Consider the following 17,284-nt stretch of genomic DNA (forward strand, 5'->3'; position numbering starts at 1 on the left):
ATATGACAGGCTGGTTTTTGCCCGAATTAAACAAACATGGCTGAATCTGCGATACATTATTTATTGATATTAGTATTACTGCCAAACAGCTATATAAGGTTGCAAATGAATGACTACCCGTTTTTACTCGGATTACAACTCACTTTGCGGAAAAATGTCTCAGGTTGGCACATTTTGCCCGAATTTGAGGATTTATTCCACCACTAGAGGGTAGGTTGCTGACTCTGCCCACCTGTGTCGTACACTTATGTTATTGATTGGAAAGCCAAAATCATTCCTTTTGTCAAACAGCTTAGTTTGGATAACTTCGTTATATTGATGATCGTATCAGTTTCAGACAGCTTTGAGTCTCTGTGATCGAGGTCTGAAACTTAATAAGATCATCAATATAACGAAGTTATGAAAATTATTGCTCAAATTCCTTTGTTCTGCTTTAAAAATAGCAAAGAAACAGATCGTAGTTGGTGCCCATATAGATTCCTATTAAATGGAAATTAAATGGGTTTGGAGGTACGAGGTGATTATGCTCATTGATAGTGTCATTGCCACTAATTTAAGAAGATGGGTGACATTCCCCATGTTCCCGTCCCCGAGATGTACGCCAATAGTCTGCTGTCAAGCGGTGTTTGTAATAAAGAAGAATTGTATATAGTGTATGAATATATGTATACCTGATACGGTAAGTTTAACCCACCCGTGGCCGCTTGAACTCAAATAAAACAAAAACATAAAATAATATACGAGTATTTATTGTGACGCCTGGACGATCTGGGTTACATATTTGCCAGAGACATACATTTGAAATGGATTTCAAAACATACATATTGTGTTAATGATATAAACGTGTAGAGCAGAAAACGGATAACCTAAGAAAATACAAAAATATATTGAATTTGTTTTTCATAAGCCACTAACGGGGAAAAATATGAATAAAATCTATATTAAAAAGTTTTTTAATAACTTCAATGTAAGAAGTATGTGCACGTCCCGCATGCTTCCTCATGAATATTGAATGACTTGCCTCGTTCGGTCATAAATATTCAATGACTTGTCTTGCTCACTTAAAATTAAAATTAGAAGCTGTATTAAAATATGTATACGTGAACATTTTGTAATTCAATAAAATATGTAAAACAATTTACATGTTTGTGATAATATAATAAATATTAAACGTTTGTATGAGATTCAGTTTAGACACAGAAGTACACAATATTTCGAAAATACATATACATGTATACATATACGTATATTTGTTCAGGTACATTTATGACAAAAAAACACACAAATAAAAATTACCACAAGGGAGAAAGCATTAAGTGAGAAACCCCCAACCCCCCCAAAATACATCAAAAACCCCCCCCCCCCCCCCCGCAAAAAACAAAACAACCCACACAAAACAAAACAACCCCCTTCCCCCAACAACAGGGCTAATGTACCATATGTGTTACGCGGGGGCCCATTCACTAAACATCGTAAGTTTACGTCTGCTACTAGCAGTTATACCGGTCGTGCGTTTACACCTGTTTGGCATACATTTTACGCAGAAAATTACATCATTACGGAAGCTGGAATATTTTAAAGACAAAAGAAAATGAAATATGTGTACTTCCAACTATATTTGTTGAACTATAATAGTAATAAGAATTGTGGTTTAGTCGTAGATTTACGATTACGTGCAAAACTAGACTTACGACGTTTTGTAAAACTAGGCCCAGGTCTGCATTATAATAAATATAATTAAAAAAAAATGAGTTTGCAATTACTACAAACATTATTTTACGACACATTATATATACAGGAGAAATATGAATGTCGACACGGTTTTACATTTAAGTATTCACCATTATAAAGCAATCTGCATGTGCATGCATATATATTAAAAGCCCTCCACATCAATGTTAAAATTGTAAATAGTTGATATGCTAACATTTGGCATGCATATAACCAACATAAGAACGTCTGTGTACCGGTACTATAAACATGGTTGCAAACACATTCATTTACAAACTGTCTGCTTGTAAATCACACGTCATGTTAACTTTCAGCACCTTTAAAAAAAACCCATTAAGTAATATGTCATTTGTATTGAAAAAATACAACAGTGATTAAGAAAAACAAGACCATTCCCTCGTGCAGTTCCTAATATGCAAAACTCTACATTACATGTTACAGTGGTTAACAACGAATTCGAAAGCATTGCCTTTAAGCATTTTAAGTAATCTAAGAGTATATATACAACGTGCATTTCACAATATTAGAAAATACTCCGTTGATCACACATTATAACTGCGACCAACACCTTTAAGAATTTCAAATGTGACCAGCACTTTAAAATTATTTAAATAGGCCAAATGTACAATGTACTATTTTGTAGTATATATGTACGGTAATTTCAAATGTCCAGTTTACCATGTTAACTGAAAATATAACACTGGTAAAACTTTGTTTTAAAGTAATGTGTACTTTCAACATTACAAAATACTGTTAGTTGAAAATACGTTACAGTGGTTCACAACTACGGCCAGCGCTTCCAAGAAATTTCAACTAATATAAAATGTGTAACTTTCAACTGTCCAAAAATACGTTATAGGCAATTTGAACTGTCAAAAAAGACAAAGAGTTAATTCCAACTTTCAAACTATATGCTTTAATTATTCGGCAACACTTTATAGTGGTTAAAAAAACCTCTTTCCTCTTAACATCTCTGCTATGGTTTGGAGATTCAAGGCACATACACGTTGTACTGCGCATGCGTGTTCTCTGCATATTTCTCTACATTTGATTTGAGAGGTTTCTCAGTAGCTACATTAGTGAGAAACTCGTTGTAGGTCATGGTCTTAGAGCTGCTGATGCTGTTGTAGGGGCTGCCCTTCCTGGGTGGGGTATTTGAGTTGCTGCTGCTGCTGTTCTCAAACTTTCTGTGTCTCTGTAATGACATCATAAAGAAATATGTAAAGCTACAATATCGTTAGTTTCGTAACAACAACAAATCCAAATCGTAAAATTAACGGCAAAATATAATATAATATACTATATCTACATTATTATGTATATATTAGTGTCCAATATGCTTTGAAGTAAAAAGGTGTTTTAAGCTCTTTGTGTAAACCAAATTATATCTCTGTATAAAACAGTCAAAAAGATGTTTTGATGAGGTCGTCACTGCTCTCACGAATAATTGTCATTTGCTATATTTATAGCAGAACTCCCTCTATCAGGAAAGTAAACTAGGAGTATTGGTTCAGGACATGAAACATAGGATCCTGGCTGAAGTTTTTTTTAATGTTTAATTACTTTATTAAAAGTATTGGACGAAGCAAGTCGTTTACAGAACCAGATAATGAAGTGTTGATAGTGTAATTAAACTAATACAACTTCAAATACGTGCCATTATTATAGTATGTAGAAACACCAGTGAATGAACTTTTGGAGCTCACGTAACACGTTTTGTTAATTCATTCATGACACAGTAAGATGTATCCAGTGTAGCTTTGATTGAAGCCGTACTTGTGTGCTTTCGTGTGATTATTGATTTAGGACATGGACATTTGGATCCTGGCTGAAGTGTTTGAATGTTTAATTACTTTATTAGTAGTATTGGACGGAGCAAGTCGACTGATCTGAGCTACATTGAGTGTTAGTTAATCATCAAGGAACTGTAACCAGAACCCGAATACTTATAGAAAAGCGTAACGAATGAAGATATCAGTTACTCTTATGATCATGTTACAATACTGACATAAACATCTAGACAAGATCTAGTGATGATATAACTCCCACTCCACAAAACAAACAGCAAAAAAAACAAAACAAAAAAACAATTATATATAAAAAAAAAAAAAAAAATATATATATGTATGTATGTATGTATGTATGTATGTATTGATGTATGAATATGTGTATATTGTATATATATCGTGGTTGACTGTTACATACATAGATATTAACGCACTAGCACAGGGGATAATTAAATCCTTTCTGGCCTATGTATGTATGTATGTATGTATGTATGTGTATATATATATATATATATATATATATATATATATATATATATATATATATATATATATATATATATATATATATATAAATATATAAATATATATTACAGACTAGATAATGAAGTGTTGATAGTGCAATTAAACTAATACAGGTTCAAATACGTGCCATTATTATAGTATGTAGAAACACCAGTAAATGCACTTTTGGGGCTCACGTAACATTTTTGTTTGATTAATTCATGAGATAGTAACATGTATCTAGTGTAGCTTTGATTGAAGCCGTTATTGTCTGCTTTTGTATCTGTGAACTCTGATATAGATCACTGTATGTTCGTAACAGTCACTGACTAATTGGTTGTATACAAGAATGAATGAATTAACGAATGAAGATTCGAAATTTGTCGACACTCCATCCTGAAAACATTGGCTAATATGTATATGATATGACACCATGAATCAAATATATCAACAGTTAACTAAAGTAAGTATTTAGTGAAGTAAGTGAACAAAATAAATAAAACAAAGCAATTATTTGGTTAGCGAAGATCAAAAAATACAGTTAGAAAATTAATAGGCCGAATTTTCAAAGCCTGATTATGTCTCAAGTAAGGAGGCGACGTAAGTTGACCCTCGTAGGTTTAATAGTGATATATGTTCAAACATAAATGCGTCTTGAAATAGTTTTATGCCTATTGACCAATTCAGTATCATTATTATTTTTTTATTATGATAACGAATATGGTTTAAACCAAATCTGTCTTGCAGCCAACCCCAATCCCCCCAAAAACTCTCCCCCCAAAAAAAAACAACAAAAAAAAACAACAACAACCCAACCCCACAACAAAAATCCATCATTCACATGGTCGAGTTAAAACAGCAATTATTAAGAAGGTATGTGCCAGATATTAATTAAGTCATGCGATATATTAAAATATGTGCCAGTTATTAAAACGTTTTGGATGTTAAGGTATGTGCTAGTTGTTAAGAAGGCACATGCCAGTTGCGAAAACACGTGATAGTTTTAAAGGATATGTCATATGTTAAGGTACGTGTAACTTGTTATGGCACGTGTCAGTTAACGTACGTGACATGTTACGGTACGTGGCATGTTAAGGCACGTGATTGCAACTTACGTTAATAAGACAAATACTGATGCAGATATAAACATACATTCTATAAACATACATGCTAGCATTTGTCAATATTACCTATACCATATTCCGTATTAATGCATGCATACATGCTAACAATTTGGAAAATACTATTTTTGCAAATGTTTTTTTCTGAATAGAGTCCAAGAGATATTTAGAGAGAAAAGAATTCGCAACAGCATGCATGGCAACATGGCCAACCAAATTCTGCCTCACAAGAAGTAAAGACTTTAATTGTCAGATTTATTGTTCTCCACATTAAGATGGGAATACTATGTATATGATCAAAATAAGGTATACTATCAAACCAGTGATGAAGTTATTAATGTTAAAATCCTGACGAAAATTTGCATAGGATGAGCATACTTAAAGCACAATTTATATGTAGAGCATACATAAAAACACACAATGATGGTGCAATATTGTTCGATTTAGAAAGAAAATTAAAATATGTTTTAGTTGATGTACGGTTCTTCAATGTTTTCTCAAAAGTATGTATATATATATATATATAAACAAAACAAACGACAACTGTGAAAGAAACAGTAAAAAGGAATGAGACAAAACGAAAGAGAAATAATTAAAAGTAGATGTATATTTTTTTTTATCTCATATTGTAAACTGTGAGGTGAGAAAAAATATATTAGTAACAATCCGAATTGACTGTAAATGTTAAATATGTACTCACTCGTAATCTACGTTTTAAAAATATTAATAATATAACGTAATCAGTAATTTTAGCAGAAAAATAAAGCGTACAAATATAACTTTACTTTACCTAAGAGCAAGTAGGTATTGTTTGAATTTTATTATATAATAGTGAACTACGCTAACAATACCAAGCAAGCACAAAGACTTGAATCAACAGATGTCAAGTTTGGTATAAAATACATCAATCTGAATTAACGGATGAACGTATTTCAAATCAAGCAGGCACACTAACTGCACTGAACGTATTATATATGGGCAATATGTGGAATGGAACAAACAGGCAGACTTATACAGAAGCATTTCCACATTTTTTTTCAGTGTGAAGACAGATATTATTTTCCACAACACAAAAAGCGTGCTCCATTAATTTTATTTCTTCATGCATTGCATTAAAGAACTGAGCAGAAGTCCGACAATCATGATACCTGTTCACATCCGAACGACGATATATTTTTTTTCATTTTGTACCTCTCCATTTTGCGGCTGCAATCAATACACACCATTTAATAAAATGATTATAACAATGCTTTTGTAAAGAAGGAGGGACAAATAGAAAAAAAGGAGAAATAAAATAATATTTTGGACTTAAAGTCTTTAGCCCAAATTGGGCTTTCGTTTATTTTTATTTTGTGTACCGAGGTCATTTTCTCATTTCGTTTATTTTGAGTACTGAGGCTTTTAAAAATAATTTTTATGTAAATTTAAAGCTAACAGTAAATGTGATTACAGATATGTGGAACGTACATGGGAAATGGTTTTTCAACATGTACAGACACTGCAAGTTGAGGGTGGCCCAACATTGAGTAATACTGAGATCAAGTCGCGTCATTTATTCAGTAAAGCCAGCAAAGCTATATGCATAATATATACACAATATAGTAATGCAGTTGTGTAGTAAACAATATATATAATTTACAAAATATTATGTGTTCACCTAAATGCCTAACAAAATACCTTTATATCAGGCATTTTATGAGTATAGCGTTTATAATTTAAAGGGACTATTCCGACTTTGCTGCCATTTTAAGATGTTTTTGACTAATAAACTTCTGTAAAAACTAAAAGTACACATTAAATACAGACCTTTGTTTAGAATATCAGTGTCTGTACATTCAATGTGTTTCTGTTCGTCCTACTATGTTTGTAAGTAGAACAAACTGGATTTGATCTCCCAATAATTTCGTACGTCCGAAAACACTATACAGGACGATCAGAAACACGTTTAATATAGACTACAGCTACTGGTATGTTATACAGAACAAATATATTTAATATGTAACTGCACACATTAAAAGGTATCTGGTAGTCGGCAACATTTTAACTATGGCAGCAAACACAGGACAGTCATTTTAATAAAAAAAACATTGGATTACATTGTATTTTAGTGAGAGTGCAGTAACTTGACTAGGGTAAGACCATTCACTGACAAGTTCGATGTACACATTAAGCACAACACGAATAGATGAATATTTTGGTTTGTAACAAGAGTACTGCCATTAATGTCATACAATAGGAGCAATATTGATATTATATTCATAGATATATGATATGGACCATGCATGTTAAGGAAATCATGACAGTTATTTCCCCCCAGGGATTTGTTAATATTAGAATGATGATATTAATCATTATATAAATTAATCATTATATAAGATATTAATCATTTAAAATTAAATATTTGTATCAGCTCACAAAACATAAACCAAATGTGCGATTGAAATATAATTGTTGACGAAAGCAATATGTAATTTATCAATTATAATATTTTGTTGCATACTTTCTGGATTTGTGTAGAAACAAAAGTTTGTAAATGTGAAGTAAAAATGGACGACTCGTTGATATACGTGTGGAATGAAATGCATTTTGACAAACCTCTAAATCAAGAAACACAAACCCTGAACAAATCCTTGAGAAAATGAACAATGCTAAAAACAATAGCTGTGTACAAAACAGTCAAATACAAACATGAGTGAATTAGCACGTGTTTGTTTGAGAACCACAACATCCCTTAGTTATAACAAAAACTGTCATCTAAAATATTGCCATGTCGTATTTTAAAAATACCATGAAATCTCGTTTCAGGCCATCCTAAGATAAGAAAAAACCCCAACCTACAAATAACTGAAGTCCAACATTGCCTACGAGTCCTAAATAGTCTGGATCCCCACTCCAAATATTCTTCCCAGGTCGTGCAATGGATTTGTACAAACAAAAATAAAACCCACCAAAACGCGAGTGTAGGGCCCTGCCATTATCATTGCTTTCAGTCTTGTGACTAAACCGTTAAAATTATGCAAATTTTGAACAGTCCCCACTCACCATTTTCTTTCCAGCTTTTTCCTGCCTCATTTGATAGACTTTACAGACGAGAACAATGATTCCGACCACACACATGGCGACACTGATTCCAATGATGATTTCCTCCACCAGCGTCAGTCCTGTCCCGTGGGGGGTTGGTTTCTCGTGTACGTCAGCTAAAAACCCCAAACAGAATCGAGCGTTAACAAACCCATGTTTCCTCCACCGTCGATTTATACTACATTGTACGTCTGGCCCAAAAACGAAAGGGCCCTAGAATATGCAAGTCAAAAACGTCCAAAGTAAATAGTCCAAATGGTCAATTAAAAAATAGTCAAAACGGCCAATTGAAAATAATTGTTTTCATGGCATTTATATTATATGCAGATGACGTGTTGACCATAGTTTTTTATTTATGTTTTTATACCTGATGATTAATGGCCCCAACTTCAGTTTTTAATTGACAAAGAATTCCACATTATACCTGTCTGAATTTGTATTAAATGTTTAGATTGAAACAGATTTCCACTTACTGAGTGTCTAGAAAAACCAATATTATAATATTTCACTACAACAGTAATTGTCCTCACATATATATATTTACTTTTCTAAAACCTTATTGTCATAAACTTGAAGGAATAGTACAGAAATGTCTCTAAATAGTACAGAAATGAATCTATAAATAGAAAAATAATTACGTTTACATGACGTAAACATTAGTTATTCATGGTATAGGAGTACGGGTCAGAAAATGTGCATGGCCCGTAAGAAGGAACTATTTTTACCATTTTCATAATGATTATGGAGCAAAAGCGAACAGGGAAGATTCATGTACATCAAACAGGTTCAGTAAACTAATTTACTAGTAATGTTGATGTCTTCCTCCTATGACATAACCCCGTATGTCCATGTAGAAAACGGACTACTACAGAACAGCTTACAACATACTAAACTTTTAAAAAACCCGATATACCAATACTGACCTTTGAGGGGTTCAGATACCGAGACCTCGCTATCTACAGAATGTCCGAACATAGTTCCTGAAGCCACGGCTCCAGATAGAGCTACTTTGACCTGGTCTTTCAATTCTGCCTTGCTGGCATCATCAACCCTCTCAACGTCTGCGTAGATGTTCATATCAACCAAAATGCTGCCTTGTCTAAACACAACACAAATAAAATACGTCATTTTGACTTTAAATTAATTCACTAATTCATTTTCAATTATGTTTGTGCTTGTATACCTAATCAACGTCGCCTTATTTCGTATGTAATAAACATTAGTACATACTAAAGAAAAAAATTGTAATTGAGCTACACGATTGTGTATCCAGTTGGAATCTTAAGTCACAGTGTCTTCAACTGTCTTGAATATAAATTATTTCTTACCTAAATCCAGTGACCTCAACACGTAAAAAGTGTTTAAGATGTGTAGACAAAGATGGTGCCACCTGAAAATAAGAAATGTAAATGAATTCAAAATAAACACTAATCCCTCTTCATTTGAACTGTGATAATGAAATGGACCTTTTCTAGATCTATTTCACTCATGATTAGATAAGCGTACGAGACAGGGGAAGAGGGTGGCGAAGGAGGATTGGGCAACTGTTTGAGCAAATCGTCAAATTCGGGCAAAAGCGATAGAGATAACCTGTGGCCTTTTTACCAGGTATTTCCATCATTCTACCCGCAAAATTAGTTGTAATCCATGAAAAAATTAGTAGTGATCCGTTTGCATCGCAATATAAATATCAGAGTTCGACAAATCCGCTAGCCCGACGCCCGGGGCTAGTGCTTTTTAACACAAGGCTAGTGACAAATGCAAAACCAGTAGCCCGATGGGCTAGTAGCTTTAAAACAACAAACAAACAAACAAAAAAACACCGCTAGCTCACGATGTTTTTTTTCCGCCACTGACATACGTTTGGTAAATGTTATTCTGACATTGGTCATCGCATAATGTTAACAAATCAGTACGTATATATTAATATCCAACTTGAACTATATTTTTATAAAATTCAGTAACAAGAAGTTTCTACATCGTCAATTACAACAATACACACGATAAAGACTTTGTTTTGTTTTGTTTATCTAAGATATTATGGCACTAAAGCTAATGTGAAGAAAAACAGGTTACCCAGATTCGGTCATTTGCGTTTAATTCGGGTAAAAACCAGTCTGCCCCCCCCCCCCCCCCCCCCCCCCCCCGTTATAAAAATGAAAGCACGTACACTAATGGCTCTTCGTAGAAAGATGTAGACAAAGTCATACATATCAATAAGGGACGTATCATATTTATAGGTTATTAAACGAGCTTCCATTTCGTATCATGTTTATGTCCTGATTGAAATAATGTTCAATTGTTACGAGCTTTAGCGAGTGACAATGGAAATTGTTTTATCAAAGTAATAGGTCCCACTAGAACGCCAGGTCCGGCGTAACACTTCGACGTCATACCATGACGTCATTGATTGGCGCAATACAACCTTACAATAACGTCAACGAAATGAGTTGAGTGATATAAATTAAGATCGATTATGGGTAATAAATAGGATATTAAGCTCGCTACCATTTCGTATCATGTTTATGTCCCTCGTAAAATAAATTTTATTGTCACTCGCTAAAGCTAGTGACAATTGAAAATTATTTCACTCGGGAGATAAATATGATATGAAATGGAAGCTAATTAAATATCCTATAAATCTGCATCACGGCAGTTACCACATTCCCTTCGATAACAACCCTCCCCACACATTTATTAAAACTGTAGTTGTGTTTGTATTTTGCATTAAAAATACTGGTTATATGATTGTGGAGAGGGGGAGTGGGCGAGGTTATTTGATCGTGGAGAGGGGGAGTGGGCGAGGTTATATGATCGGGGTCGAGACTGCAGCTGGAAAGGCGGATCCTGGAAATATTTGAGGGAGGAAACCAAGTGCAAAATGGCATATAGACCAATTCACCGAAAAGGGCATTTAAAGGAAAATTGTAAACAAATTGTAAACAAGAGAGAAATTAAAAAAAGATTTAAAGGAAAAAGGTCCTCCTAATCCCCTCCCTTTGATCCACCCCTGGGCTGTAATTATCAACACAAAATGAAGGATAGATTTCTTACGCCGCTTTCCACTGCAAATTGCAAATTCCTGAACGCGTCAGATGTCTTGTCTTTAAGATCTGAATCAAACGTCTCCTTAATCTTGATAGTCGCCGGTACCTTTAACTGGACGCGTCGAGCGGGTGCTACAGGAAAACAGAGAGACATGTTATGCGCAGAGTTATCATATAGAAAATATGGTACAGTAAAACATCACTGTACAGAATTCTTCCTAGATGGAGAGGAACAAAGTTCAAAGGAAAACATCACAGAATTTTGGATTATGAGGAACAAAGGATAAAGGAAAACATCACAGAATTGTTTTTGGATTATGAGGAACAAAGGATAAAGGAAAACATCACTATACAGAATTTTTCTTAGATGGAGAGGAACAAAGTTCAAAGGAAATTGATGAAAAAAGTGTTCAAGAGAGTGTTTTCGAATAACAGAACATTCTTATTAAACATATATTTTGTGTTGTTTAGCACACCAGTGTCTGTTCAGGCATGATGATTCTTGCCCTGATATGTATAGTAACCCAAACTGGATTTTATTTCTCAGTAATTTCGTAGAAGTTTGCGCTGCTAAAAGCATTATACAGAGAACGATATTCTAAAGAAAAATATTTCAAAATATAATTGTAGTCATTAAGAAGACTTCTTTCAGTAGCAACAAACTCAAGACAATATGTTTTTTTTTTAATTAATTATTATCATAGCTCTAATATATGTTTCATCATGGAATTAGTCAACTTTTCGTCAAGATTTGATATTTACCATCATGGCTGCAATACATTTATTATTTTCTCTTGAAGATATTCATCATTATTGTCTTAATATTTTGTCATTTACTAATATTGACCAGACCCGTAGGAACGATATCTGGAATGGAAGGGGAGGCACACTCTAGTTGGGGAGGGGGGGGGGGGCACACACTAGTTAGAGGGCCATAATCTCTAATATGGGGGAAAGTAAAAGCCACATCTTTCTTTTTATTTGTATAGAGTAGAACAAAAAACATGTAAATTTTCGTGTTCAAGTGAAAGAGGAGTAGGGGAGCACAGGACTCCGCCCTCCGGTCCTAACATATTTAGTAGATATACATTCCAAAATTTGATGGTACGTGCATACAGTACTAGTGCGATGGTCTTTTACTGACTTCGTATGAAAATATAACACCATAAAGCCCTTACGTTTTACAGTTGTTGTCACTTGTATATTGTCAGTAGCGCAAGTGGAACGAAAACATATTGGTGTCCGGGACACAGCCGGCGTTTCTTGGTCATGGTAAGAAACCTGCTTGGTGGAATCATCAAAGCCTCCACCCAGACCGAAAAGCAGGTAGGCACACTTGGTGTCTGTGAAGAGGAAATCTTTGTCGTCATTCGTGTTTCGGAGGCGCGAGAACTTTATTTCCGTGACACCATTTTCAAGTTTTGCAGACGATGATATGAGGTTCTGGTTATAATCTGCTGATGGTCTTGATCGTCCAGATACCCACCTGAATAAATATGTATGTAATAATAAGCATGGATATAGTAGGAGCTGGGTTTAAATATATATGTATGTATTTATGTATGTATGTATATCTATATTAACAAAACATTGAATACGCTGCAAATCATCTCGCGATTGCATCATCTTATTCCTGTATATCAAGTTTCATGAATTTCGAATGAGAAATAAAGTCGGTAGAGTAGTGATGTTGTGATCTATATTATTGGTAGCAGTGACCTTGACATTTGACGTAAAAAGGCGAAACGCGAACTCCTTCAAGATGTCATGATCCTATTCCTATATATCAAGTTTCATCAAAATGATAAATGAAGTCGCTGGAGCGATGACGTCGTATTTCTATGTTTAATAACAGCGACCTTGACCTTCATCGCAGAGGTCCTATTCCTTTATATAAAGGTTAATGGAATTTGGATAAGTTGCTAGAGCTGCGACATCATATTTCTACTTTTAATAATAGTGGCCTTGACCTTTGATGCATACAGGCGAAACGCGAACTTATTCCAGATACCATGATCCTATTCATATATTTGAAGTTTTATAAAAAATCGGATGAGAAATGTAGTCTCTAGAACTGCGACATCGTATTTCTGTTCTGGGTAATATTAAATAGTGACCTTGACCTTCGACGCCGAGAGGCGAAACGCGAACTTCTTCAAGATCCATTGATCCTATTACTATATATCAAATTTGATGAAAATTGGATGAGAAATGAAGTCGCTAGAGTGGTGACGTCGTATTTCCGTTTGTTTGTATGTGAATTAAATAATATTTAATGGGTACGGACATAATTTATGCAGCAGAAAAGAGAATTACAACAGATCCGCTATGGTCTGTCGTAGTTTATTACTATGTAATGGGTTTATTGTCACCTACATGTACATAGATATTATAGTTTAAGGCACCGTGATTACCAGAACTAATATTTTACACAGGTGTATATAAAATTACTTACATGTCCGATACGTAGGTGGAGCCATCAGCCGTAGCCCATCCCAGCAAAATGTCAGACTTAGGCTGAAATCACAGAGCAGATAGCTGTTTGTGACAATGGAATCGAAATATTGAAATACTCAAAGTTTATAATTTTTAAACCAATAAACGTCAAAATACCCAATAATATTAATTATTTAAAAAAAAAAAAAAAATTACACTGAAAAGTGCCAAAATAACAATAATATAAATTAAAAAAAAAAAAATGTTTTTGTCCAAAAATGGAAATAAAATAAGCGTTATTATTGCATATGGAATTTCAATTTCCTTTTGTTTTTGTTCGGAAATGTCACAAGACAAGAAACCAAGATTCGTTTATAGTTGCGCGTCTTCAATTTCCTTTTGTGTTTTGTGCGGAAATGTCACAAGACAAGAAACCAAGACTCGTTTATAGTTGCGCGTCTTCAATTTCCTTTTGTGTTTTGTGCTGAAATGTCACAAGACAAGAAACCAAGACTCGTTTACAGTTGTGCGTCTTCGGCGGGAAAGCCACCGAGTAGATAAGAACAGGATCGCTTAAAGGTACAGTCTCAAAGTCGCATATTGGCATCTTCCAACAAAAGTATTAATTATCTTTTGCTTTGAATTATTAACATTAGTCCTTCAACACGCGCCTCATATGAACCCCACCCACCCCAAATTACAGCCAAATAAATTAATCTACTAGTAGAATTTGATTTATTTTATTTTTTAGTTGAGGAGAAATTCAGTAACGTTATACCAGCCGAATGTTTCCGGAATTCTAAGTAAAGTCGCATGCTATTCTTCTATAACCTTTATGGACATATTTGACTATAAAGATACCATCTTATCATTGTTTGAAAACATACCATCTTATATATCACTGTTTGAAAAAATACCATCTTATCATTGTTTGAAAACATACCATCTGACCATTGTCTGAAAAACCGAGAGCAACCCATCTCTTTTCTCCATTGAGCCTAGCTTTTATGGTGAACGAAATGACGTCAGTTTGTGGATTAAACTCCCACGCGGCCTCGTACTGGCAGCCTGACTGTGGACACGTGGCAGACGTCTTCCAGGAACCAGAACACGCAGACCCAGTGTCAGGGCGAGTTTGTTCTGAAATAGTAAACAATTCAATAAATATAATACGTCTACAGATACGAAACGTATGCATTGTAATTAGCATTTATAGAGTTTAACGATTATTGTATGATTACAACCACCAAAGGTCAGACAATTCCATGCGAGTTCGGAACACCGAGCGCTAGTGGATGCAATCGGTTGATTCAGTATGATGCATCTTTCGCGAGTATTCTCAAATATTCGCCCTACTGAGAACGTTATTGCTAAAATTCGTATCCAAACACGAACATGCATGTTACATGATATTCCAGTGTTGACACACAATTATCTGTTAAGGCTGATCAATAGAGGGGTGATATAGTATCACTGCGGTAGACACAGCAATTGTTATATGTTCTTCAATGAAAATAAATTAATATTTAGTGATTGGTGGCTATGTAAAATTGAATAAAACTGCCAACCGTGTGTGATCAAAATTCTAAATGCAAATTTTACCGTATATTGGTTAACACGGGAACGTGCACCTTTTAAACACCTATAAAGAGAACCGCATTCAGGCGCGTGTGCACACAATTATGCACGTGAGATTTAGACTGTATCGAGAGACATTTTTAGAAGAGTCCGGTCATGCTTCCACGAAAAATGTATTTAAAAGAAGAAAAATTCGCTTTGAGCGGCGGGAGGGGGGGGGGGGGGGGGGGGGGGTGCGTTTCGACCCCCGAATGCCCCTCTTGATACGCGCCTGTTTACGTACCCAGGAAGTTGATGGATGTGGAGCCTCGCTGTAAGTTGCCATGGTACTTCAGCTCGTCCTCTTTGTAATAGTCTTTAATGGACGGCGTGCCCGCGTCTAGTCCAGAATTCACATTGTGGCTGTATTTTCCAGACACCTGACCATGGGCCCATGCCACATGCATTATCTCATTTTTAAAAGAATAGTCAGTGCGTTCAGTTGCTGAAAATATAATATAATGTATGGAATTAAGTTTTAATATATACTAGTATAAATACAGTATCATGCACACACATATACGAAGGAAATGTTTTATTTAACGACGCACTCAACAAATTTTATTTACAGTTATATGGCGTCGGACATATGGTTAAGGACCACACAGATACTGAGAGAGGAAACTCGCTGTCGCCATTTCATAGGCTGCTCTTTTCGATTAATAGCAAGGGATCTTATATATGCACCATTCTACAGACAGGATAGTACATACCACGGCCTTTGTTACATCAATTGTGGAGCACTGGCTGGAACGAGGAATAGCCCAACGGGGATCGATCCTAGACCGACCGCGCATCAGGCGATCGTTGTATCACTGAACTACGACACATACACGCGCACACACACACACACACACAGAGAGAGAAAGAGAGAGAGAGAGAGAGAGAGAGAGAGAGAGAGAGAGAGAGAGAGAGAGAGAGAGACAGACAGACAGACAGACAGTCACACATACACACATTTAATGCCAAATTTATTTCATCAAATCACATTTTAGGCTGAAATGCCGTCAAATATTCATTCATTCATTCTTTCATTCATTTATTAATTCATTCATTCATTTATCAATTCATCCAACCATTTAATAATAAATGTTCAATCGATCTGTCACTCTTTTGTTTGAGACGAATTTACATATTGGAAATTAAAAAGAATGTCATTAACAAATCAAAATAACTAAACTATCATTTGTTTCAAAGTCATACTTGTAACCTCTGTACAAACTGGAGGCTAAAAGATACTTCAGCTCTAAAACTATCCTAGACTTTCACCTTGAAGCTTCTTCCTGAAGAGGATTGTTGTGACGCCATTTTCTTCAAAACCAAGAGCTGCCGTAAGACTTTCTGTGCCCCCGTAGTAGTGGTCGACCAGCGGTGTGGCGAAATCCCGAGTGTAGTGGTCGGCAACTCGACTTTTGGTCCCTTTCGCCATCCCCACCACAATATCCAGGCAGTCCATGGCACGCAGTGAACCTTACGTGAAACAAATATCATGAGTAAGACGTAAACATTTGAAGTGACAAACCAGAGGCCTATTTCACAAAACATCGTAAGTTTACGTCTGCGACTAGCAGTTATACCAGGCATATATTTACATGTGTTTGACATCTATTTCACACAGAAATTTACATCATTACAGAAGATGGAGCATTGTAAGGACAAAAGGAAATGACATACGTGTACTTTTAACTATATTTGTTGTACTATAATAGTAATAAAAATTGTTGTTTAGTCGTAGAATTACGTTTACGCATAAAACTAGGCTTACGATGTTTTGTGAAATTGGGCCCTGATATGATCAGTAGGTGATCCACAACTGACCATAATACCATTTACATGTTTATAATGGTTCAAACACGCTGTCGTTGGAACCCAACTCACTTATTTGGGGTGGTTGTCAAAGACAAAGCTTAAAGAGAACATGCTGAGTTTGTTGCCATATGTTTTTTATTTACTAAAATAA

The 17,284-nt window shown here is 35.0% G+C and overlaps 1 protein-coding gene across 2 annotated transcripts in view; it reads right to left on the minus strand.

Moving 5' to 3' along the window:
* Positions 1 to 733: 733 nt before the first annotated feature.
* LOC121376390 overlaps positions 734 to 17,284 on the minus strand; it is a 47,095-nt gene continuing 30,544 nt past the window's right edge. Inside the window, exons 10-20 of one of the 2 annotated variants that reach the window (XM_041504241.1) lie at positions 16,594 to 16,794; positions 15,569 to 15,769; positions 14,651 to 14,847; positions 13,727 to 13,788; positions 12,450 to 12,757; positions 11,279 to 11,403; positions 9,553 to 9,614; positions 9,148 to 9,323; positions 8,186 to 8,340; positions 6,292 to 6,349; positions 2,790 to 2,926 (exon numbers count right to left, since the gene is read on the minus strand). In XM_041504241.1, the coding sequence (XP_041360175.1) occupies positions 6,296 to 6,349; positions 8,186 to 8,340; positions 9,148 to 9,323; positions 9,553 to 9,614; positions 11,279 to 11,403; positions 12,450 to 12,757; positions 13,727 to 13,788; positions 14,651 to 14,847; positions 15,569 to 15,769; positions 16,594 to 16,794 (1,541 nt within the window). In that variant the 3' untranslated portion in view covers positions 2,790 to 2,926; positions 6,292 to 6,295. Of the gene's footprint in view, positions 2,927 to 6,291; positions 6,350 to 8,185; positions 8,341 to 9,147; positions 9,324 to 9,552; positions 9,615 to 11,278; positions 11,404 to 12,449; positions 12,758 to 13,726; positions 13,789 to 14,650; positions 14,848 to 15,568; positions 15,770 to 16,593; positions 16,795 to 17,284 lie in introns of both variants that reach the window. The other variant, XM_041504240.1, reaches the window with a different exon arrangement.

Source organism: Gigantopelta aegis, chromosome 6 (genome assembly GCF_016097555.1).
Source record: "Gigantopelta aegis isolate Gae_Host chromosome 6, Gae_host_genome, whole genome shotgun sequence".
In the NCBI taxonomy this organism is placed as follows: domain Eukaryota; kingdom Metazoa; phylum Mollusca; class Gastropoda; order Neomphalida; family Peltospiridae; genus Gigantopelta; species Gigantopelta aegis.